This window comes from Somniosus microcephalus, chromosome 11, assembly GCF_052327205.1.
Source record: "Somniosus microcephalus isolate GS21.2 chromosome 11, FLI_Smic_1.0, whole genome shotgun sequence".
Taxonomy (NCBI): domain Eukaryota; kingdom Metazoa; phylum Chordata; class Chondrichthyes; order Squaliformes; family Somniosidae; genus Somniosus; species Somniosus microcephalus.
This window is the reverse complement of record NC_140997.1, coordinates 185,312,761-185,338,761: the sequence shown is the minus strand read 5'-3', so window position 1 is coordinate 185,338,761 and position 26,001 is coordinate 185,312,761. Positions and strand designations below refer to the sequence as shown.

General features: G+C 44.1%; 1 protein-coding gene across 1 annotated transcript in view; it reads right to left on the bottom strand.

Annotated features, from left to right (window-relative positions):
- The window catches only part of prickle2b (prickle homolog 2b), a 273,503-nt gene extending 248,330 nt beyond the window's left edge, over positions 1–25,173 (bottom strand). Inside the window, exons 1-2 of the mRNA XM_086001494.1 lie at positions 25,004–25,173; positions 22,846–22,931 (exon numbers count right to left, since the gene is read on the bottom strand). Of these exons, the coding sequence (XP_085857620.1) occupies positions 22,846–22,931; positions 25,004–25,045 (128 nt within the window). The 5' untranslated portion in view covers positions 25,046–25,173. The remainder of the gene's footprint in view (positions 1–22,845; positions 22,932–25,003) is intronic.
- Positions 25,174–26,001: the final 828 nt, after the last annotated feature.

The following is a 26,001-nucleotide window of genomic DNA, read 5'->3' as shown; positions in this document are numbered from 1 at the left end:
TGTATCTGTATATACTGCAAGATGGTGGACCACCGTTATTGGGACGTGAATGGATCAGAAAGAGAAGTTTAGACTGGCACTCCATTCAGGCACTGACTGTGGCTGGTAAAAAGGATGACGATGTCACACCTGGGCGATTGTCAAAAATCTTAGCTGACGCCAAAGAGGTATTTCAACAAGAACTGGGAACTCTTAAAGGCGTAACCGCCTCGATAAAAATAGAAGAGAATGCAATTCCCAAGTTTTTCAAAGCAAGACCGGTACCGTATGCAATTCGCCCAGCCGTCGAGGCAGAGCTGGAGAATCTGGAGAATGCAGGCGTGTTATCTAAGGTAGACTGGAGCAAGTGGGCGACACCCATCATTCCTGTCATGAAGAAAACGTTAAACAATAAGTCTGAGGAGCCAAGGAAGGTTCGCATCTGTGGGGACTTCAAGGTGACGGTGAACCCAGTCCTTCACACAGTACAATATCCTCTTCCAAGGATAGAAGACATCTTCGCCTCACTATCTGGAGGGAAACGTTTTACAACAATTGACCTAGTGCAAGCATATTTGCAGATGGAGGTTGAAGAATCCTCTAGGAAATATCTCACGATAAACACTCACAAAGGTCTTTACCAGTATAATCGACTGGTATTCGGAGTTCCATCAGCTCCGGCTATATGGCAAAGAGCGATGGAACAAGTCCTGCAAGGGATTCCGGGGACTCAGTGTTACTTGGACGACATCCTAGTGACAGGTGAAAATGACAGTGAACACCTTGCCAACCTAGAGCAGGTGCTCACTAGACTAAGAGAACATGGGCTACAAGCCAATCGCCCCAAGTGCGAGTTTTTAAAGAAACAAATATCGTATTGTGGCCACGTGATTGATGAAGAGGGGTTACATAAGTCCCCTGACAAAATTGAAGCGGTAGTTAAGGCTCCAGCGCCTGAAAATGTGTCGCAACTGAGGTCATTCCTCGGATTGGTGAATTACTACCATAAGTTTTTGCCGAATTTGTCCACAATTCTGCACCCACTGAACGCCCTGCTACAAACTGGAGTAGCATGGAAATGGAGCGATGAATGTAAGCGGGCCTTTCAGAAGTGTAAAGGCCTGATCACTTCAAGAGAAGTATTAGCTCACTACAACCCATCACTACCGATAAGACTGGCGTGTGATGAGTCTCCCTACGGCGTTGGAGCGGTACTGTCACATAAATCCCTTGATGGTTCAGAGAGGCCGATAGCTTTTGCGTCACGCTCGTTAACTGCAGCCGAGCGCAACTATGCCCAGATTGACAGAGAGGCCCTCAGCCTGGTGTGGGGGGTGAAGAAGTTCAATCACTACCTGCACGGACAGAAATTTACTCTACTAACTGATCATCAACCTCGTCTCCATTTTCAACCCTAAGAAGGGCGTCCCGATAATGACAGCACAACGGCTACAGAGGTGGTCCCTTTTCCTAGGGGCACACCAATATGACATCGAGTACAAAGGAACTAAACAGCATGGGAATGCTGATGGATTGTCGCGCCTACCGTTGCCAACGGTGGAAGAAGCACCTGCAGTGGATCCTGTGGAGATATTCCACTCGACCATAGTCGAATGTCTCCCTGTGACGAATGCAAACATAGAAAAGGAAACACGAAATGACCAGACACTCTCCAGGGTCTATGATTTAACCGTGAAGGGATGGCCAGCACATGGCGAACCACTGTTGCCAGCATTCTCGCCGAGAAGAGAACAGCTGTCAGTGTGCCGAGGAACCTTGATGTGTGGATCCAGAGTAGTAATTCCACCCAAATTGAAGGATAGAGTGCTCAATGAGCTTCATGAGGGTCATCTGGGAGGGGTAAAAATGAAGAACTTAGCCAGAGCGTTTGTGTGGTGGCCGGGAATCGATAGAGAAATCGAAGAGATGACCAAGAGCTGTACAGGATGCCAGAAGGTCCAAAACGCCCCACCACAAGCCCCTCTACATCCATGGGAGTGGCCCTCATCTCCATGGCAAAGGGTACACATTGATTTTGCTGGTCCATTTATGGACTCGATGTTTTTAATTGCGGTGGATGCACATTCAAAGTGGCCAGAGGTAATAAAAATGTCCTCGACCACCACAGAAAAAACTATCACAGTCTTACGAACCATATTCGCCAGAAATGGGCTGCCTGAACAGATTTGCTCCGACAAAGGACCACAGTTTGTGTCTGAAGAGTTCTGGAGGTTCTTAAAGAACAATGGTGTTAAGCATTACACATCCGCCCCATATCATCCAGCCACCAATGGATTGGCTGAGAGGTTCGTTCAAACATTCAAGAAGGCTATTAAGGCAATGTGTAATGAAGACATACCCCTACAACACAAGGTGGATAACTTCTTGTTTGCCTACCGGAATGCGACACATGCGGTTACCAACCAAACTCCAGCCATGATGTTCTTCAATCGAAGACTACGATGCCGCTTGGATTTGGTTAAGCCAAACGTCAGAAGAGATGTGGAGAACAGGCAGTTTCAGAATATGAATGAAAGGCCAACCAGGAGTTTTAAGATAGGTCAACCAGTTTTGGCCCGGGACTACCGCAGAGAAATGGCAGCCAGGAACGATCTGCACACGGCAAGGACCTCTAATGTATACCGTGGACGTTGGAGAGAGCATTGTAAGACGCCATGCTGACCAGATTCTAGAGTCACTGGAAAGCGTCAAATCTACACCACGATCCTATACACCTGGTGATGAAACCGAAGTACCAATTGCATCTACCTCAGAATCGGTAATATTGGAAGCAGACGAACCAAACAACGACGTTGATTTCGAATCAACTTTGCCAGAAGAACCTGATACCCCAAAGAGGCGTTATCCGGACAGAATCAGGAAGCCTCCTCAAAGACTGAATTTATAATTGATTAACTTCAGCTAATGTATATAGCAACTGTAATTGTAAATATGTTATTTAATTATTAATCGAATGTTATGTACTGTTTAGCTAAAAGGGGAGGAATTGTAGTGTATGTACCTTGAAGAAGGAACTATATTCTGCAGCCCCTGTATACTGCAGTACCAGTAGTGGCCACCCCGTATATAAGCCTGTGCAGTAACTTTGTATAGTAGTTCCAGTTTTGTCTCCATTCAGTAAACACCTGTTATAACCAACTTCTGCAGTCCGTGTCTCAATTACACACGGACGTTACAGGCCCCGATGCAAAATTTCCTTTTGCCCCCTGCTTTAGCACCTCGCGCTATCAACGCCAGTAAGAGGTGCTGTGCACTCGGAAGTGCGCTGCAGGAGTGGTAATTAAAGGGAATGCTTCCGTGTCGCTTGAACATCGCGAAAAGGCGCTTTCAGTGATCGCACCATTTATTACTTGCACCAGTCTGCTGCCTGCACAAAATTTTACACCTTTTCCTCAAACAAATCCAAATGCTGCACTTTCTGAAAGTGATGGGAGCGGCAATGGCAATCGCCCAGGTCGCGTTGCAAAACACCACTGATGACTACGAGATTATACAGCGTGATTGGCCCTTCCCTTTAAGAGATGGAAGCAGCCTGTATGATTAAAGAGTGCCATTTGGACTGCACATGAACTTCTTTAATCGCTCTGCCGGTAGTGCCCTAAGTTAGAAGTGTAGCGCTTTCCTCTTGGAGCGCTATCAATTAATTTCGCGGAAGTCAACAATGATTAGCGCCTGGCGCTAATTCTTCAACTTTAAAAGTTTTAGCGCCCCAAACGGGGCTATACCGAATTTCTCCCCCTAAGAATTTTAGGTAATATGCACCCACACACACTACACACAAAATCAGCATTATCTGTGAAATTATTATTTGTCCATCCCTCTCCTTGGCTAGCTGTCTGCTCAGGTTGAGAACAATAGTGTGCAGTCATTGTGTCCCGTTTGATCCTGAAGAGAGATCTAAATGCAATATCTTAGCCACCAGCAAGTCCACCTATTTACACCTCTAAGGAATTATCCACCTCCACCCCATTTCACCTTTTTCTGCGGAAACCCTTATCCACACACTTGTCATTTACAGGTTCGATGATTCCAATGCTTTCCCTCGTTAGCCTCCCATGTTCAGCACTTCATAAACTGCAACTCAAAACTCTTGCTGTTGTGTATGTACCTTTAAGGGAATAACTGGTCTCAGACTGCAGTACCGGCAGTGACCACCCCTGTATAAAAGGCCCTAGCAGGCTTCTGTAGTTTCAGTTTCCAGGTTGTCTCCATTCAGTAAAGACTTGTTATAATCAACTCCTGCAGTCCGTGTCTCAATTATACACGGACATAATACTGGCGACGAGTAAGAAACGAACTTACCTGCAACTCGGCAGCACCTCAGACGACGTTATTGAAGGTCGAAGTCAGAAGAAAGAAAAAATAACCAAAGAAACTCGAGAAACGTGCGTCGACCGTGGGCAACCGCCCTCCAAATCATCGAATTGAAAAGTGCAGGAGAGACTGTCGAGAGCCAGACTTGCTTCTTCAGTCTGTGGTTTCCCAGCTAATCGGGCTGGTGGCAGGTAGTGCACTGATCCTTCCTGGGCTGCGGCGGGCTAGAGCTCGATCGGGAGGCTCTGCAACGGGGCCGGGCAGCGAGTCGGGAAGCAAAGAAAGAGAGAGAGAGAGAGAGAGAGAGAGAGAGAGAGAGAGGGTGGAGCACACAGGGCGCGGCCGGTGCTTCGAAGCCGGGCAGCGTTCGGACCTAAGAAGAGGGAGGGAAGTGTCCCAGAGGGTCCGCTCCACGACGGGAACGGTTCTTCAATTAACAGAGCAAATATTGAAGCGCGATAGAAAAATAAAAATACCGCGGAGCGCGGCGTTGGCAGCAGCGATCAGGGAGGCGCGAAGACCATAGGGCGTCGCGATTACAGGGTAGTAAAATAAATATAATCGCCAGCAACAGCGTTGGCAGCAGCGGGAAAGCGGGAGAGGCGCCATCTTAACTCGGCGGGGAAGAAGGAAAAGCACGGGAGGCGCCATTTTGATCCATCGGGGACGAAGGCAAAGCGCGGGAGGCGCCATCTTAGATTTTCAAGATGCCAAAGACTGGCGATATCACTGCCTTCGATAATGCAATAGAAGACTGGACCACGTATGTGGAAAGAGTCGAGGTATATTGCGAGGCAAACTAAATAGCCGATGAGAAAAAGGCATCGGTGTTGCTAAATTTAATGGGCGCAAGAACGTATGGCCTATTGCGAGACCTGATTACTTCAGCCAAACCGAAGGCGAAGAGTTTTAACGAAATTGTTGCTATCCTACAGGAACACCTTAATCCTACACCGCTGCTGATAGCAGAAAGATTTAAATTCCACAGGAGAAATCAGCATAAAAATGAGAGCAATGCTGATTACCTTACGGAACTACGCAAGCTATCAAAGCACTGCCAGTTCGGAGCAGGACTGGCAGATACCTTACGGGACAAATTTGTCTGTGGACTCCTGAGTGAAGGAACCCAGAAGAGGTTACTCTCAGAGAAAGAGCTGACGCTAGATAAGGCTTTCAGCGTGGCAGTATCGTACAAAGCAGCAGCAAGGGGAGCTGCGGAAATACAACAAAAGCCACAGGAATACGGCACCCACGAAATGACACGGGGATTTGCAAAATGTTATCGCTGCGGCAGAACAAACCATGACCAGAAGGACTGCTGGTCCAAGGACAAAATATGCAGGCAATGCGGAAAGATGGGACACATTGCACGAGTTTGCAGGTCTGGGAAGAAGACCGATGACAACAAAAAGGCTACTAAGGAACCATACGGAAAAGTACAAAAGATGACGGACAGTAGTTCTGAAGACCAGATGAGCGATAGTGAATCCGGGAACAAGAGACTAAGCTGTCTGAAACTTCACAACGTAATCGCAAAAGAGCATCTCCGAACCATTTGGGTCACCCTCACGATAGCAAGGTCCCGTCAAAATGGAATTGGATACAGGATCAGCTCTAACCGTCATGAATCGACGAGACTACGAGCGGCTATTCTCACACATACCCTGGAGAGAGACATCCATTGTCTTGAGGACGTATACGGGGCAAAAAGTATAGCCCAGAGGAAAAATAAGGGTGCCTGTCGAATACAACGGCAAGAAAATACGGAAATTGTATCTCTACATTCTGCAAGATGGTGGACCACCGTTATTGGGACGTGAATGGATCAGAAAGATAAGTTTAGACTGGCACTCCATTCAGGCACTGACGGTGGCTGGTAAAAAGGATGACGACGTCACTCCTGGTCGATTGTCAACAATCTTAGCTGACGCCAAAGAGGTATTTCAACAAGAACTGGGCACTCTTAAAGGCGTAACCGCCTCGATAAAAATAGAGGAGAATGCAATTCCCAAGTTTTTCAAAGCAAGACCAGTACCATATGCAATTCGCCCAGCCGTCGAGGCAGAGCTGGAGAATCTGGAGAATGCAGGCGTGTTATCTAAGGTAGACTGGAGCGAGTGGGCGACACCCATCGTTCCTGTCATGAAGAAAACGTTAAACAATAAGTCTGAGGAGCCAAGGAAAGTACGCATCTGTGGGGACTTCAAGGTGACGGTGAACTCAGTCCTTCACACAGTACAATATCCTCTTCCAAGGATAGAAGATATCTTCGCCTCACTATCTGGAGGGAAGCGTTTTACAAAAATTGACCGAGCACAAGCATATTTGCAGATGGAGGTTGAAGAATCCTCTAGGAAGTATCTCACGATAAACACTCACAAAAGGTCTTTACCAGTATAATCGACTGCTGTTCGGAGTAGCATCGGCTCCGGCGATATGGCAAAGAGCGATGGAACAAGTCCTGCAAGAGATTCCGGGGACTCAGTGTTACTTAGACGACACCCTAGTGACAGGTGAAGATGACAGTGAACACCTTAACAACCTAGAGCAGGTGCTCACTAGACTACGTGAGCATGGGCTACGAGCCAATCGCCCCAAGTGCGAGTTTTTTAAGAAACAGATATCGTATTGTGGCCACGTGATTGATGAAGAGGGGTTGCATAAGTCCCCTGACAAAATTGAAGCGGTAGTTAAGGCCACAGCGCCTGAAAATGTGTCGCAACGGAGGTCATTCCTCGGATTGGTGAATTACTACCATAAGTTTTTGCCGAATTTGTCCACAATTCTGCATCCACTGAACGCCCTACTATGAACGGGAGTAGCATGGAAATGGAGCGATGAATGTAAGCGGGCCTTTCAGAAGAGTAAGGACCTAATCACTTCAAGAGAAGTATTGGCTCACTACAACCCATCACTACCGATAAGACTGGTGTGTGATGCGTCTCCCTACGGCATTGGGGCGGTACTGTCACATAAATTCCTTGATGGTTCAGAGAGGCCGATAGCTTTTGCGTCACGCTCGTTAACGTCAGCCGAGCGTAACTATGCCCAGATTGACAGAGAGGCCCTCAGCCTGGTGTGGGTGGTGAAGAAGTTCAATCACTACCTGCACGGTCAGAAATTTACTCTACTAACTGATCATCAACCTCTCGTCTCCATTTTCAACCCTCAGAAGGGCGTACCGATAATGACAGCACAACGGCTACAGAGGTGGTCCCTTTTCCTAGGGGCACACCAATATGACATCGAGTACAAAGGAACTAAACTGCATGGGAATGCTGATGGATTGTCGCACCTACTGTTGCCGACGGTGGAAGAAGAACTGGCAGTGGATCCAGTGGAGTTATTCCACTTGACTATAGTCGAATGTCTCCCTGTGACGAATGCAAACATAGAAAAGGAAACACGAAATGACCCGACACTCTCCTGGGTCTATGATTTAATGGTGAAGGGATGGCCAGCACATGGCGAACCACTGCTGCCAGCATTCTCGCCGAGAAGAGAACAGCTGTCAGTGTGCAGAGGAACCTTGATGTGTGGATCCAGAGTAGTAATTCCACCCAAATTGAAGGATAGAGTGCTCAATGAGCTTCATGAGGGTCATCTGGGAGGGGTAAAAAAGAACTTAGCCAGAGCGTTTGTGTGGTGGCCGGGAATCGATAGAGAAATCGAAGAGATGACCAAGAGCTGTACAGGATGCCAGAAGGTCCAAAACACCCCACCACAAGCCCCTCTACATCCATGGGAGTGGCCCTCATCTCCATGGCAAAGGGTGCAAATTGATTTTGCTGGTCCCTTTATGGACTCAATGTTTTTAATTGCGGTGGATGCACAAAGTGGCCAGAGGTAATAAAAATGTCCTCAACCACCACAAAAAAAACTATCACAGTCTTACGAACCATATTCGCCAGGAATGGGCTGCCTGAACAAATTTGCTCTGACAATGGGCCACAGTTTGTGTCTGAAGAGTTCCGGAGGTTCTTAAAGAACAATGGTGTTAAGCATTACACATCCGCCCCATATCATCCAGCCACCAATGGATTGGCCGAGAGGTTTGTTCAAACATTCAAGAAGGCTATCAAGGCAATGTGTAATGAAGATATAACCCTACAACACAAGGTGGATAACTTCTTGTTTGACACATGCGGTTACCAACCAAACTCCAGCCATGATGTTCTTCAATCGAAGACTACGATGCCGCTTGGATTTGGTTAAGCCAAACGTCAGAAGAGATGTGGAGAACAGGCAGTTTCAGAATATGAATGAAAGGCCGACCAGGAGTTTTAAGATAGGTCAACCAGTTTTGGCCCGGGACTACCGCACAGAGAAATGGCAGCCAGGAACGATCTGTGCACGGCAAGGACCTCTAATGTATACCGTGGACGTTGGAGAGAGCATTGTAAGACGCCATGCTGACCAGATTCTAGAGTCACTGGAAAACGTCAACTCCACACCACGATCTGACACACCTGGCGATGAAACCGAAGTACCAATTGCATCTACCACAGAATCGGTGATATTGGAAGCAGACAAACCAAACGACATTGATCCCGACGCAACCTTGCCAGAAGAACCTGATATCCCAAAGAGGCGTTATCCAGACAGAATCAGGAAGCCTCCTCAAAGACTGAACTTATAATTGCTTAACTTCAACCAATGTATCTAGCAACCGTAATTGTAATTAGTTATTATTTTGTTGTTAAATGAATGTTATGTACTGTTTATCTAAAAGGGGAGGAATTGTTGTGTATGTACCTTTAAAGGAATAACTGATCTCAAACTGCAGTACCGGCAGTGACCACCCCTGTATAAAAGGCCCTAGCAGGCTTCTGTAGTTTCAGTTTCCAGGTTGTCTCCATTCAGTAAAGACTTGTTATAATCAACTCCTGCAGTCCGTGTCTCAATTATACACGGACGTAATACTTGCCACCAGATCAAATCTCACATTAAACCCCAGTTCCCCATCACCTCTGTCCTCCTCAACTTTATTGGTTGCCCAGTTCCCAACACTCCAATTACAAAATCTTTGCCTTCGTCTAAAAGTTCCTCCATGGCCTCACCTTCCCTAACTCTACAATTTCCTTCAGTTCGATGTTTCAGCATGAATTCTGCACTCTTCTGATTCTGACCTTCTCGGCTCCCACTTCCCAACAACAACTTGCATTTATATAGCACCTTTAACATAGTAAAATGTCCCAAGGTGCTTCACAGAAGCGTTATAAAACAAAATTTGACACTGAGCCACATAAGGAGATATATGGCAAATGGTCAAAAAGGTAGGTTTTAAGGAGCGTCTTACAGGAGTAGAGAGAGGTAAAGAGGTGGAGAGGTTTTGGGAGAGAATTCCAGAGCTTAGAGCCTAGGTAGCTGAAGGCACGATCGCCAATGATGGAGCTCTTAAAATTGGGGATGTGCAAGAGGCCTGAATTGGAGGAGCGCAGAGATCTTGGAGGGTTATAGGGCTGCAGGAGGTTACAGAGGTAGGGAAAGGCGAGGCCATGGAGGGATTTGAAAACAAGCATGAGAATTTTAAAATCGTGGTGCTGCCAGATTGGGAGGCAATGTCGGTCAACGAGCACAGGGCTGATGTGTGAACGGGACTTGGTGCGAGTTAGAATACGGGTAGCAGAGTTTTGGATGAGATCAAGTTTATGTAGGATGATAGAAAGCATTGTCGTCTTGTTCTGCTTCAGGTAGCAAATCCTTCTTCTGTCTTGGGGATCAGGAATGCTTTTGCTAAACCTCTCTGCCTTGTACCTCTCTCCTCTTCGTCAACAACCTCCTTAAAATTTACATTGTTGATTTTTACCTTCAGATACCACCTTGCCCCACCAGTGCTTGGTGCCCAGTTATTTTATTTTGACTTTTGATGCACTTTGGGTTGCCTTATGTTAAAAGCATTGTATTAGTGCAAATTGTTGTTGACGACTCATTGGTTATAACCGACTAGCCACATTCTGTATGTTGGGATTAGAAAGCAATAGTTTGTGCGCGCACTGTTTGTCAATATTTTCTGCAAATGTGATGAGAGGCACAACATGGTGCTAGAATCTTTATGCCCTTGTAATTTCAAGTATTTAGATGCTATTTATTTCTGCCCTCCTAGAGGCAACACTGCAAAGTTTGAAAATAGAAACAGTATTTTTCATAGGCAACAAACTTTTACGAGTAGCAATAAGTTCCACAATATGTGTGTTTTGAGCAGCAGAATGCTAAAGTTAAATTCTAAATCTAAAGGCGATTTAAGTGATAAGAAATTAACAAAAAGCTGAAAATGCATGGACTGACCAAGAATTACATCTGAAATTTTAACCTACCCTTCCCCCCCACCTCCAGAGCTGATCAATACACGACATTTTTCTGTTTTTGTTTCAGATTTGCAGTTTTGGGATTGGAATGCTGAATAGCAGAATGTATTCATCCAATTGTATTTTGCAAGTCAACCAGTCTTTAAAATTGAGCCTTAAGTGAAAGTCAGTCACCGTGATACAATAATGAAAATATTATCTAACACCATTTTAACGGTTCGGTTATACAGTAGTTGCTAATGCAGATATCTGCACCTGCACAAATATCAAAAGAAGAGTACATCAGTAATTTTTTTTTAAAGTGTGCAAGGAGGACAAGGAATTATACATAGAGTAATACACGTGTGTGTGCCAGGCTTAATTTACTGAAAATTAATTTTAGAATAAGTTCTGTTCAGCTGTAAGAAAATGGTAGAATAATCTAGAGATATTCAACTGCAGTAGTGCATCAAAGAGGCGCAGAGACAAAGTGGGCTATACAACTTCACACCTTTTTTAATGTGCCAACTGCATTAACTGTAATTATGTTATCAAGTTTCACCAGCCAGACATTGAGAAGTTCTGCTTTCCTTCAATAATGCACTTTATCATCAGTGTCAAGAAAAGATGGATCAAGATTTAAAAAAAGACTTGGGTAACTCAATTATTATATAAATATATAAGACATCAACATCAGCCCGAGGGATCCCCACGTCAATGGTGGTCAACTGAGACACCCAGCACATAAAAGCAACTAATTTCTTTTCAACTGAAATGACTGAAAGCACAAAATGAATACCCGGTGAAATCCAGTCTAAGACACAGGATTTATGTACAAAGCTGATGCTACTTTACCCTCAAGAAGAAGAAATACAGCTCCGAAAAGATAACAAAACCAAAGAGTAGTAACTTCAAGTGAAATAGTTCAAAAACCTAACCTCCATTTGCTCCCATGAGCTGCCTGAATTCAATTAGCACCAGAGACACTCCAGAGGTAGGTTTCATGGCGATGTCAATTTAGGTGCAAGGAAATATAAATCTGAAAAATACTCAACCCAAATCTACCCACAAAAGCAAATGCATCTATTCCTCTAGGTTACTACATCCCACTGTATTTTTTGTTGCTATTCATTCAAATTTTGTGATTGAATTTAGGAGTGCTTATGTTGCATACATACACAATATCAAATAGATGTTCTAAAATGCAAATATAGCAAATGACTTCAGAGATATCCAGCATTATAAACATGGTGGCCTAGATTTTCCATTATGCCATTCTCTCTGTGGAAGTGCATGTCCACTGTACCTCAGCCCGCCCACTGACCACAAAAGATTTCCCAGGGTCAGCCTATCAGCCTATGTTTTGGCGGCTCCTCCTGGAGACCCACCTTGGATTGGCTGCATTTACCCGTGGGGTTTGAAAATGGTGTGCTGCTATGGGACTTAAAGACTTGTAGCAGCTTAAAGTGGGAGGTGGCAGCATTTGCAGAACAGGAGAGGAGCTGAAAGATCTGACAGGACTGGACAGACTAGATGCAGGAAGGATGTTCCCGATGGTCAGGGAGTCCAGAACCAGGGGTCACAGTCTAAGGATAAGGGGTAAGCCATTTAGGACTGAGTTGAGGAGGAATTTCTTCACCCAGAGAGAGAGTGGTGAACCTGTGGAATTCTCTACCACAGAAGGCAGTAGAGGCCAATACATTAAATATATTCAAGGAGTTGGATATATTTCTTAAGGCTAAAGGGATCAAGGGGTATGGGGAGAAAGCAGGGACAGGGTACTGAATTTGGACGATCAGCCATGATCGCATTGAATGGCGGAGCAGGCTCGAAGGGCCGAATGGCCTACTCCTGCTCCTATCTATGTTTCTATCATGCAGCCAGAAGACCTACAGGAAAGAGAGCCTCCAACTTAGCCAATGCTGAAATACAGGTACTATTGGAAGCAAAGAGGCCAAGGCAAGCTGGATTATTTTGTACATAAGGAAAGAAACCATCTCATGCCACACTAATGGCACAGTGGGGTTGGGGGGGCTCAGGTGGCTGAAAGAATTGGTACCACCGCCTCAACCCCCAAATCAGTGCTGGAAAAAAAATTACCGATTTGACCAGAATGGGTACGGTCAGTGCACCGACTACCCCTTTAAAAGTCTTCCATGCATCACCTCCTATGTTGTCCTCTTGGCACAATCAATGACTCAGTGCTGCCAGCAGACATTATGTAATGCTCAAACAGAGTTGACAGTCTATCAACACTCCTGCTAAATAATGCAAGATCACCAACAACCCATGTGCCTCCCACTGAAACCATCACAGCTCTCTATGTCTCATGAGTTTTTAGTTTGCAAGCAGTCACTGGGTCCCTTTCCAAACTCACAAAGGAGTAGAATGGGACGGACGTGCAACCTAGGCAGCATGTGTTGCAAAAAGAAAGTCTACAAGGACAGGAATGGCAAATATACACAAGCTGACCCCTACAAGAAGGCACTCAACATCACAGCATGTCTGGTGGCAGAAGGAGTTGGAGTTGGAGAAATTGTTCGGCAAGTGGCACAAACAAAACATTTCTGGCTTCTGAGGCGTTGGTAGACAATATTTGCACTGAGCTATCCTACAGCAATTGTATTGCATGCTGGAAGATTCAATGTAGCTCAGGTGATGAATAGCCTAATATTACTTTCTGCTATTCTGTCTTCCAGCCAGATGAAACACAGTTTGCTGACATGGATGAGGGGCTCTCCCAGTCTGGCTGCTGCTCAGCTCTTACAGCATCACCAATCATCTGTGCTGTTATTCATTCCATCAATTTGAAGTGTCAGCCCAGAGACAAGCATTCGATGGCCTCAGACTCGTGACAGGGCAGGGACTGCACTGGGTGATTACACAATGCACAGTTATCCAGGAAGAAGTGGAAGGTGAAGATGAAATCATTGATCAGAGGGTCTAGAGGCATCAGACATTGATCAATACCACAAACTCAGCTTTCAAACAAAGGATGCCAATGCCGCACTGAAGCCATGTGCAGGCATTGCAGACTGTTTCACAAGATATGCTGCAGCTGTCTGGTCTGCTGGAGAAGTTTGTCACCAGCATGGAAAGCACCATTCAAAAAGGGGGGGGGGGAAACTCCTTGCTGCAGTAAACCGTGGAGAGGGTGGCAACTTGTTTCTAGGGTCTCTGTGGTGTAGCGGGGACTGCTGGCAGGCAAGCGCCCTTAAGTATATCATTAAATTGGTGGTACTGATTTAATTTAAATTAATTAAAGGGTAAGTCATGTCAGGGCAGCCCAGCCCCATGTTATGCTCCTCTTGCTCTATGTGGGAATTCAGGGACACTGCCGGTGTCCCCGACGACCATGTGTGCCAGAAATGCATCCAGCTGCAGCTACTAGCAGACCGCATGGAGGCGCTGGAGCTGCGGATGGATGGGCTTTGGAGCATTCACGATGCTGAGAGGGTCGTGGATAACACGTTTAGTGAGTTGGTCACACCGCAGGTAAGGGCTGCACAGGCAGAAGGGAAATGGGTGACCATCAGGCAGAGCAGTAGAGGCAGGCATGTAGTGCAGGGGACCCCTGTGGCCATCCCCCTCTCAAACAGGTATACCGATTTGGATACTGTTGAGGGGGATGACTTACCAGAGGAAGGCAGCAGCAGCCAACTTCCTGGCACCAGGGGTGCTTCTGCAGCTCAGGAAGGGAGGAAAAAGAGTGGGAGAGCAATAGTGGTAGGGGATTCCATCGTAAGGGGAACAGATAGGCATTTCTGTGGCCGCAGACCTGACTCCAGGATGGTTTGTTGCCTCCCTGGTGCCAGGGTCAAGGATGTCACTGAACGGCTGCAGGGCATTCTTAAGGGGGAGGGTGGACAGTCAGAGGTCATGGTTCACATTGGGACCAATGACATGGGTAGGAAGAGGGATGACGTCCTGCACCAAGAATTTAGGGAGCTAGGTAGCAGCTTAAAGAGCAGGACCTCAAAGGTTGTAATCTCTGGATTACTCCCGGTGCCACGTGCTAGTGAGTATAGGAATAAGAGGATAGAGCAGATGAATGCGTGGCTAAAGAGTTGGTGCAGGAGGGAGGGCTTTAGTTTCCTGGATCACTGGGCCTGCTTCTGGGGAAGGTGGGACTTGTACAAGTCGGACGGGTTGCACCTGAACCAGAACGGGACAAATATCCTTGCGGGGAGGTTTGCTAGCACTGTTCGGGGGGGGGGGGGAGGGGGGGTTTAAAACTAAAATGGCAGGGGGTTGGGAACCTGAGCAGGGAGACAGAGGAAAGGGAATCAGGGATAAAAGCAAAAGATAGGAAGGAGAAAAACAAAAGTGGCAGTCAGAGAAATCAACGGTTTAAATCAAACGTGGCCACAGTAAATAATAATTCTAATAGGTTTAAGAGCGTTAAAAAAACAAGCCTGAAGGCTTTGTGTCTTAATGCGAGGAGCATTTGTAATAAGGTGGACGAATTGGCTGCGCAAATAGAGGTAAACGAATATGATTTGGTTGGGATTACGGAAACGTGGCTCAAGGATGGCCAAGACTGGGAACTCAACATCCAGGGGTATTCGATATTCAGGAAAGATAGGCAAAAAGGAAAGGAAGGTGGGGTAGCATTACTGGTTAAAGAAGGGATTAATACAATTGTAATGAAGGATATTAGCTCTGATGATGTGGAATCTGTATGGGTAGAATTGAGAAATACTAAGGGGAAAAAAAACATTAGTGGGAGTGGTATATAGACCTCCAAACAGTAAGGCGGAGGTTGGGGATGGCATTAAAAGGGAAATTAAAGAAGCGTGCAATAAGGGCACAGCAGTCATCATGGGTGACTTTAATCTACATATAGATTGGGCCAACCAAATTAGTAACAATACTGTGGAGGAGCAATTCCTGGAGTGTTTACGGGATGGTTTCCTGGACCAAAATGTCGAGGAACCAACCAGAGATCAGGCCATCGTAGACTGGGTATTATGTAACGAGAAAGGATTAATTAGCAATCTTGTTGTACGAGGCCCCTTGGGTCGGAGCGATCATAATATGATCGAATTCTTCATTAAGATGGAGAATTAAGTAGTTGACTCAGAGACAAGGGTCCTCAATTTAAATAAAGGAAACTACGATGGTCTGAGGAGCGAGTTGGGTAGGATTGATTGGGGAATGGCACTCAAAGGGTTGACGGTGGATAGGCAATGGCAAACATTCAAAGATCGAATGGATGAGCTACAGAATTTGTTCATCCCAGTTTGGCTTAAAAATAAAACAAAAAAGGTGACTCAACCGTGGCTAACAAGGGAAATTAGGGATAGCATAAGATCCAAGGAGAGGACATATAAATTGGCTAGAAAAAGCAATAATCCTGAGGATTGGGAGCAGTTTAGGATTCAATAAAGGAGGACAAAGGGATTAATTAAGAAAGGGAAAATAGAATATGAGAGTAAGCCAGCAGGGAACATAAAAACTGACTGTAAAAGCTTTTATAGATATGTGAAGAGAAAAAGATTGGTGAAGTCAAGCATAGGTCCCTTGCAGTCAGAATCAGGGGAATTTATAATGGGAAACAAAGAAATGGCAGACCAACTAAATACATACTTTGGTTCTGTCTTCACAAAGGAGGACACAAATAACCTCCCAGAGATGCCGGGGAACATAGGGTCTGATGAAAGGGTGGAACTGAAAGAAATCAGTATTTGTAGGGAAATGGTGTTAGGAAAATTGATGGGACTGAAGGCCGATAAATCCCCAGGGCCTGATAATCTACATCCCAGGGTACTTAAGGAAGTGGCCCTAGAAATAGTAGATGCATTGCTGGTCATCTTCCAGAACTCGATAGACTCTGGAACAGTACCCATGGATTGGAGGGTAGCTAATGTTACAGCACTATTCAAAAAAGGTGGTAGAGAAAAAGCGGGGAATTATAGACCGGTAAGCCTGACATCGGTAGTGGGGAAAATGCTAGAGTCTATTATAAAAGATGTAATAGCAGAGCACTTGGAAAGCAGTGACAGGAGCGGAGAAAGTCAACATGGATTTACAAAAGGTAAATCATGCTTGACTAATCTACTGGAATTTTTTGAGGATGTAACTGGTAAAATAGATAAGGGAGAACCAGAGAATGTGGTGTATTTCGACTTTCAGAAGGCTTTCGATAAGGTCCCGCATAAGAGATTAGCATGCAAAATTAAGGCACATGGGATTGGGGGCAAGGTATTGACTTGGATAGAGAACTGGTTGGCGGACAGAAAGCAAAAAGAGTTGGAATAAACGGGTCGTTTTCCGAGTGTAAGGGGTTGTTTTAACGAGCTTCTGGTGTGCTAGATCGGTTTTGATTTCGCACTGCTCGTGAGCGGTTCTGAAGCGCTCCCCCCCTCACCGGTTCTAGACACTGGGCTTATTGCCAGACAACCTTGATGTGTGGCCCAACTTGTGACTCGGAAGGCAAATGGATCAGGTGAGACAAGGTGAGTTTTAAATCAGAAATCTTTATTTTTCAAGGAGAATAAACACAGAGAATGCAAGAATCAATTTAGACAAAAATCATTAGCACGTCTCCCAATGGGAACTAAAATTTAACACACAAGGAATAACTTTGACTATCTTAAATCATACAACAATTCTTAATCAGCGGTATACTAAAACGGGGGTGGGAAAAGCGCACGGACACATCGAGGGATAACTCACACTCCTGAATTACAAAACCCTTAATGTTACAAACCCTCCCGTTGCTAAAATATACCTCAACTATGTCAGTTAGGTAGAGTTGGGCCTTTATGCTCACCAGAATTTTAAAACCCTCCTGGACCTTGGTACTCCTTGTTACGTCCGGGATCTCCAATCTTCCTTATGGGACCAGCTCCTGGACCCGCTCTCCTGCACAAACTTGGAAGTCCTCCGAACTCCTTGAGCCGTCTCCTCTTCCGCACAGTCTTCGAATTCCTGATGGTATCTGGACTTGGACTTCACTGCTTCTGGTGAATCTTGTGGATCTGTCTGAGTCTGGCTGTATCTCTCTCCTGCACAATCTTGAAAGTCCTCCGAACTCCTCGAACCGTCTCCTCTCCACTCGGTCTTCGAACTCCTGATGGTCTTGGATCTGGACTGAACTTCTGAATCTGCTCTCCTGCACAATCTTGTGGGTCCTCCTCGCTCTGTCCTTGACCTCGGTGTCTGTGTGAATCTGTGATGGATCTGTCTGAATCTCACTGAATGAAAGTCTTGCTGTCGATTTTCCCTCAACAGTTATACTGTTTCCTTGCCCTTATCTCGGCGCCAAATCAGGGGTTTTCTTTTGTCAAGGTAATGGGCAGGCTGCTTTGATAAAAGCAAGTACTTTATTTTAATGTCTTGTAAATGAAACTGATGGGATCTGTCCTGTGTCCCTCTGAGTTTGGTACAGATAATGTTTTTTTTTCTGTGCTCAGCGATTTCAGAGATGGGTTTGCGTTTTGCTAGCAATTAGCGTACCTCCAGGTGCAAATACTTTTGTTTACGAGTTCGTTACTGCTGTAACCATATTATCATATCAATAGCAGTAAGTTCTGGAATCTTCTAATCGGTGATGACTCAGGCTGCTGCAAGATACTGCTGGTGTGTCCTTTTGAACTGAGCCATGAGAACTGCCAACTCCATCTTGTGTTCTCACAATGTGGCCATTTCAGGGGTTTTACCAATCTAGACTGTATTTTCTGGATTTTGCGAATCCTACAGAGTGGCAGGCAGCGACTAGTGGGGTACCGCAAGGATCGGTCCTAGGACCCCAGCTGTGCACAATATATATTAATGATCTGGACGAGGGAATTGGATGTAATATCTCCAAATTTGCAGACGACACAAAGCTGGGTGGGAGGGTAAGCTGTGAGGAGGATGTCGTGAAACTCCAGTACGATTTGGACAGGTTGGGTGATTGGGCAGAAACATGGCAAATGCAATATAATGTGGATAAATGTGAGGTTATCCACTTTGGTGGCAAAAACAGGAAGGCAGATTATTATTTGAATGGCAATAGATTGGGAGAAGGGGAAGTGCAAAGAGACCTGGGTGTTCTTGTGCACCAGTCGCTGAAGGTAAGCATGCAGGTGCAGCAGGCAGTTAAGAAGGCAAATGGTATGTTGGCCTTCGTAGCAAGAGAGTTCGAGTACAGGAACAAGGATGTCTTGCTACAGTTGTACAGGGCCTGGGTGAGACCGCACCTTGAGTACTGTGTGCAGTTTTGGTCGACTTACCTGAGGAAGGACGTTCTTGCCATGGAAGGAGTGCAGCGAAGATTCATCAGGCTGATACCTGGGCTGGCAGGAATGACGTACGAGGAGAGATTGTGTCGATTGGGCTTATACTCACTGGAGTTTAGAAGATTGAGAGGGGATCTCATCGAAACCTATAAAATTCTGTCAGGCCTGGACAGACTAGATGCAGGAAGGATGTTTCTGATGGCCGGGGAGTCCAGAACCAGGGGTCATAGTATAAGGATAAGGGGTAAGCCATTTAGGACCGAAATGAGGAGGAATTTCTTCACCCAGAGAGTGGTGAACCTGTGGAATTCTCTGCCACAGAGGGCGGTGGAGGCCAGTTCATTAAATATATTCAAGAAAGAGTTGGATATATTTCTTAAGGCTAAAGGGATCAAGGGATATGGGGAGAAGGCAGGGACAGGGTACTGAATTTGGATGATCAGCCATGATCTCATTGAATGGCGGAGCGGGCTCGAAGGGCCGAATGGCCTACTCCTGCTCCTATCTTCTATGTTTCTATGACCTGCAGAGGACATATGCATGAATGAGACCGTTACAGCTTTGTCTGCTTCCCGAGAGGCAGATCACATTTCTGCCTTGGGGGTCTGCATTAAGTGGAGCATAGATATGGGAGTCTAAACTCTGATGGCCATTCGAGTCGGTCTTTCAGATAAATCACTAGACCATCGGAGAATGAGCCCAACACCAATGGCCTAGCAGGCATTACTTGACAGGACCTAACTCTTTCTTGAAAATCCACGTTTAGTGAATCTGTGTCAGCTCCACCAGATGCCTGAGCATGCTAGTTTGCAGCAAAATGGCCCAATTGCTCTGCTGGCTGATTTGGAGATGCAACCTGCAGTTGGCCCTTCTCAGAACAATGACTGCTGGAGACAGCAACCACCTCAATCCTATGAAGCTCATATAGACAAAAAACATCCAGCCATTCCCTCCACTTGATCACAGAGGTGGCACCTAGAAACTCTGAGCAAAAGTTGGTAATGCACATAGTGGCACAAAAGGGGAGCCCTATAGTGATAACTTAAGAAATTTCTGTGGTTTAGGATACGTGCTGATGTAATGAAATTGGGTAACACTATTTTCACCTTTTATTCTGTTGGTAGTACAGTACTAAGGATTGTGGGGGAAAAGGGGAGCGGAGCTTAAAATGTTATGGGAGATGCTGTCAATTACAGATATTGGGCTCCATAAATAAACACATTAATTACTTATTTTCCCAAGAATGCATCCTTCATCATTCTGAAGATTTAACATGCAAAGCAAACTTGTACAATGTCAGTTTAATAATGTTCACATAATAGCTCTGTATATTTTCTTCAAATCCCAATATAAAACTTATTGTTTGAAAAATGCTTACATAAGTTCTAGTTATGTAATAGACCACACAGTTTAAAAACTGTAACTCTTCAAAATACACATTAGGCCAGCTAGAAACAAAGAGTTAAATTAACACCTAATTATCACAGCATGCAGATCAAATAGCAACTTTCTATGCCAGAACAGTTGTAATGAGTCTCATTAGTACCAAAGGAACTGCACTTTGGTCAAACATGTATGCAATTCTGTACAATCACAATACACAATGCCAGTTCTACTAAAAAAATAACAAAGTTAACACTATGAAAATAAGTTTTCACTATTTTCAAAATGAAACCAAAAGTAATTCAATCATGCTGGCCACGCAGTGCAACACATCGGTTTTGCAATCAACAATGCTGCGTAATTGTAGGACATGGATATTCCTCACATGGGGAATTCCCAATCTGTACAATCTTCTGAAAGCAGATATGGAGCAATTCCCTACATGCTAAGTTTTTAGTTACAATCATGCAAAGACCAGAGACTTCTCACAGTGACAAAGGCAAAAATGTGATATTAACTCAGTCTAAGCAGCACTTGCATAGCTGCTGGTGAACAATTATAGAGTAGGACTGGCATAGCTTTCTATCGGTTAGAGAACGGTGCACATGTGTTTCCTCATACATGGAACTCCTATCCTTGTTACAAGTCTATGATTATCAATGGACATGTATATTTACAACAGGTTTTCAAAGACTTCATATTTGATTTGGAGCAAATAAATTTTATATCAGTTTTTTTAAATCAACGTAGAAGTTTCAGCAGGTGTCTGACACTCTAACTTGTGTTATAGCACAATTGTGGTTGTTCAAAGCCACTCTTGCTTTGCCTTTGCAGTCAGAAAGGGTACTGCCATTGTAAAGTTTTCTAGATTTCACTAATATCTCCTAAATGTATTGAATGAAGAAATACAAATTTAGGATATTGCTAATTGAAACCAAGTTTAAAGTTAAGTTAATTAGAAAATATCTTCCATTAGTACTATGGTGACACTTTATTTTGCCAAGAATACAAATCACCACAATAGTCTACAGAATTCCAGCCATTTTTAATGATTCACTGACCTGGCTGTTCTCCCTGAAAGTCTTTAAAAAGCAATTTGTCCTTCAACAAAGTAAATATGTATGTACCCAGTACCTTTTCAACTGCTTTCATGAGCTGTGCATTTTTGAACAGTTTTTCGTAAACGCAATCCAGTCCAAAGTTTATCATGACCCAAAAATCTTTATGTAGAATACATTTATTACATCAGGAGTTCTAGGATATGCATTATAAATAGCAAACAATCACTGCCTTAAATGCTTTCAGGACCTCTCTAAGGCTTAAAATAAGGGAGACATGAAAAAGTAAGCAGAACAGTTTATTGCAGGAAATGTTTTTAACTGTACCAATAGAAATCATCACAAAATAAACCATAAACTAGAACCAACTTTTTGTTTGCATTACTTTGTGCATAAATTGGAACTTTAGAAGTGATAATAACTTTAACTAGAAGATTTACAGAAGAGTTATATATGGCACAGGGACGTGTTGGGATGAAGGATCAAATATCGCAAAAACATCCTCAGATGATTACACTATTTCTGATGAAACACCATGGGTCATGGAGGAGGACAAATGAAGAATAAGCAATTTGTTTCACCTAGACATTAGAGAAAAGTCCATCATCAATAGTGCTGACTAGTGTAGCATTGTATTGCTCTTTGCCCTACGGAAGGTACACATTAAAATGCAGCAACCACTTCCAACCTCTAACTAGTAGAAATTGATTAGATTCCCAAATTTACACCAACGAGTGTTAGGGTATAAAACATCTTTAAAGATGAAATTTTACTCAGGATATAGAGTAGAACATTTTACAACACAGTTTGATATGCAATGACCTCCAACTTAAAACTTTGTTTATGGCTCCCTCACAAATGCAGAACCCATAAAAAAACATTCCTTTGTGTTTGTATGTTTCCCTTAGTATAAAGGATGGCCTGCTGTTCCTCTAATAGCTATGGCAACTAGAGCGAGGCTGCTTACTATCTTTCCTCCCTCACCTCATGTTTTATTTAGATCGTACAAATATAATCCATATATATTTAGCAAGTAACCGATTACCTGTATTGCAAATGAAGTGACACAATACAGAACACATCTCAAAAAAAATATACAGTATTAGCTCTTTTTCAGATATAATTTTCCTGTATACTTAAACAGCTTTTTAAAAAGTGCACCCCCTCAAATGTCATCTATCCTGCCGATGAATAGGAGCTACCCGCTCCAGTATCCATAATTCACAACTTTTTGAAAAAAGATGAATGCCATGATAAAAATACAATCCAAAATTTGTTTTATTTATTCATTTTTATCATAGAACTTCTTTCTCACTTATCACTGGAGTTTATCTCCAGTATAGGGAGGAAAGAATGGTATTGATGCAACTTAATACTGCATGTATCCAAGTTAGGGTAAAAGTAGTGAAACAATAAACTATTCACTTTCTTTAGATGATTTTAGCTTATACTGCATCTTCATTTGCTCTGAAAAATCAGGACTAGAATTGCGTTATAAAAGATAACGGAGATACACAATTATGCAAATAGGTTGCTTATTTATAAACTGTTGTTCAAAAGGACCAAAAATGTTAATACCTCCAATTATGTAATGTCAACCCAGGACACTGGTCTCCACATACATTACAGGGTTGCCCTTTTTCTGGGTCATCCACTGCAGAGAGCTGTAAAGTAAGATTTATTATTAATATGGCTCATGATAAGTTTTCCAATATATTAAAAAAATTGCAGAAGCTTAAAAACAAACAGATTAAAAGAAAACTTCAACAGCAAAGAAATCTCTTTAACTGTATTAAATGCCCCTTCCAATTAAGTTCCATAACCTCCAAGAGCAGTCCCTACATTACAGCAGTGACTACACTTCAAAAATAGTTAATTGATTGTGAAGTGCTTTGGGACATGCTGAGGTTGTGAAGAGTGCTTTATAAATGAAAGTTCTTTCTTAAACCAAAAACAGACTGGAGGTGGACAAATTTCCTTACCATGCACCTCAGTCAGTCAGTGAAACAGTTAAATTGATGGCATCAGGGAACATATCCTCTTGTGAAACTATTTAACCCTGCCCCCATAAAGAGGGCAGTGCAAATACAGGGAATTTACTTCTTTCCTGAGAGGTGAGGATAAGAATCAGGAAAACACAACAAATGCAGAATTGATTCTAAATGGTAAAACTAGCCTGATTATTAAAAAAAGTCATTAATAAAAGCAAAATATATTAATGATAAAGATGGGAATTTGAGTTCTGGTAAGTCCTAGCAGTTGAAAAGATTGTCATTTATATCCAAGACTTTCACCAATGAATGCAAACTTGTCAAAGTACATGTGTTTTGGCTTCAAAATAAAGACATTTAGCTGGACAGATTTATTCGAAGAGTATGCAACAGGAAGGAACAAATATTACTTATTTTAGCTTCCTAAACAAGTTAAACAGGTTAAAATGATACTGATTCGTCCATTAAATCTACCAATTAAAATATATTTTTTTCAAGAATGTAACCAATTACCATGGTCTTATCATCGAGATAGGTGTATCCGTTCCTTTAAAAATAGGGAGTTTGAAGTCAACTGCTGTAACTATGTTAGTTATGGTCTAATTTCTTCTTTTAACCAAAATGTAACTACAGGTCCGCTTCACTGTCGAGGTTTCGCCTCTTTTTATGGTCTTGAATTTCAGTTTGTGGTTTCCCCGTTAATTTGGAATATTTCAACCTCTTTTTCTCACTTTTGATACAACTTTGAAGTTTCAAAGACTCCATCTTGAAGAGCTAATTAGACTGATGAACGGAAAGGGGCTCGAAAGAGAAAAATTGATTTTTACCATTTAAGGCAAGATCCGATCAGCATAAATCGAAGCCGAGTATTGAAACAAATCTTTACTTGTAAACATCTGACATAAACTGATTCTTTTCCCGAAAAAAATCCCACCAGTCTTCCAACATGCGGGCCTTAATGTTGGAAAAGTACTTTAACATCTTAAACCTCAAATACGAAAAGTGACAGCGTGCAAAGCAAAAATCCGTTTCCTTGTACAAAGTGCTCACAGCAAGAGCGTAAACAGTTTAACAAAAAACAGCGCAATCACATCGCAAAAGTACAATTTGCGCGTACTGTAAAATTCAATGGGGTTTCTTTCCGTTTCCCAGACATCTTAATGGGATCATTCCAATCCACAATTGAGGCAGTCTCCTCCAGCCCTATCTGATTGACATTATACTGTACTGCTTCCCCTGTGACTGCCAGCTCCTAAAAAAAAGCACAACACTCGCATTTCATGCTCAGGCACCCGATACACAAAAGCAGGCCAGTGAAAGGTGAGCACCTGAAAGGTTGACACCATGGCGTCAAAAAAAAACTTGCTAGCGCAAGCAGAAGGTGGTAGGGAGAGAGAGAGAGAGAGAGAGAGAGGCAGGTTCCAGCAGTCACCCTGCCGGTGCACGGTTCTCAAATCCGACCTGCGGGCCCCACATTTCCCAAGAAAGGAGGCAGGCAGTCGCTGCGACCTGTGTGCACTTTAATCGGGCAATTTCCTAACCTTTGCAGATTATTTCGGTGTCCGCAGTGGGTGGAGGGTGGGGGAGGATCACACTTTCCCACTGCCAGACACTGACTGTGCAACTCGCAAGGTGAAGCTGGGCTTGGTGCGGTGCACGGCACCCACCCAGACACAGACACAACCCAACCCCCCCACCAGCACCCAGACACAACCCAACACTCACCCCCACCACGACACACTCACCCATCTGCTCGAGTTCCGCTTCTTCGAGCTGCGGCTGAACATGTCCAAGTCGCCCTGCACCCGGAGCGCCGTGTGTCTGCGGTGCGGTGCACTGGGCTGGGCTGACTGGGTCACTGCAGCTCCGGAGAGCGGCGCTCCACTTCCCACCCACTCCCCGCAATATTGTGAATGGAAATTCCCCGTCTTCCGGTCACTCACCCCGCCCCTGCAACAAACAGCAGCAGCACCAGCCACGGCATTGCCTTTCAACCTTGTGTTTCGTGCTGCACTTTGCTTTTCCTTTTTTTTAAACGAATTCAGCGTTTCCTCCTTTTCAATCACTAATCGAGCTAACGGACTACTGCATTTCCTCCATACACAACAGGAAAGTAAGGGGTAGACAGAAAGGAAGACTTGCATTTATATAGCGCCTTTCACGACCACCGGACGTCCCAATGCCGCTTTACAGCCAATTAAGTACTTTTTTTTTAAGTGTAGTTACTGTTGCAATGTGGGAAACACAGCAGCCAATTTGCACACAGCAAGCTCCAATGTGATAATGACCAGATAATGTTTTTTTGTTATGTTGATTGAGGGATAAATATTAGCCAGGATACGGGAGAACTCTCCTGCTCTTCTTCGAAACAGTGCCATGGGATCTTTTACATCCATGGAGAGGGCAGACGGGGCCTCGGTTTAACGTCTCATCCGAAAGAGGGCACCTCCTACAATGCAGCACTCCCTCAGCACTGTACTGGGAGTGTCAGCTTGGATAATGTGCTCAAGGCTCTGGAGTGGGACTTGAACCCACAACTTCTCTTCAAGTGCACCAAATAAGGGAGTGAGGGACAGACAGCACCCCAAGTTCTTTATATTAAGAAACTAATGTGAAGGACCAAGGCTCATAAAAGTTGAAAAGGGTAAAGGGAGGAATACATCAGAAAGTGATTTTTCTCCCAACTGGAGTTTTAAGATTGCAAATGATGGGTTCCAAAGTTTTGAGGTCCTGAGAAATAATG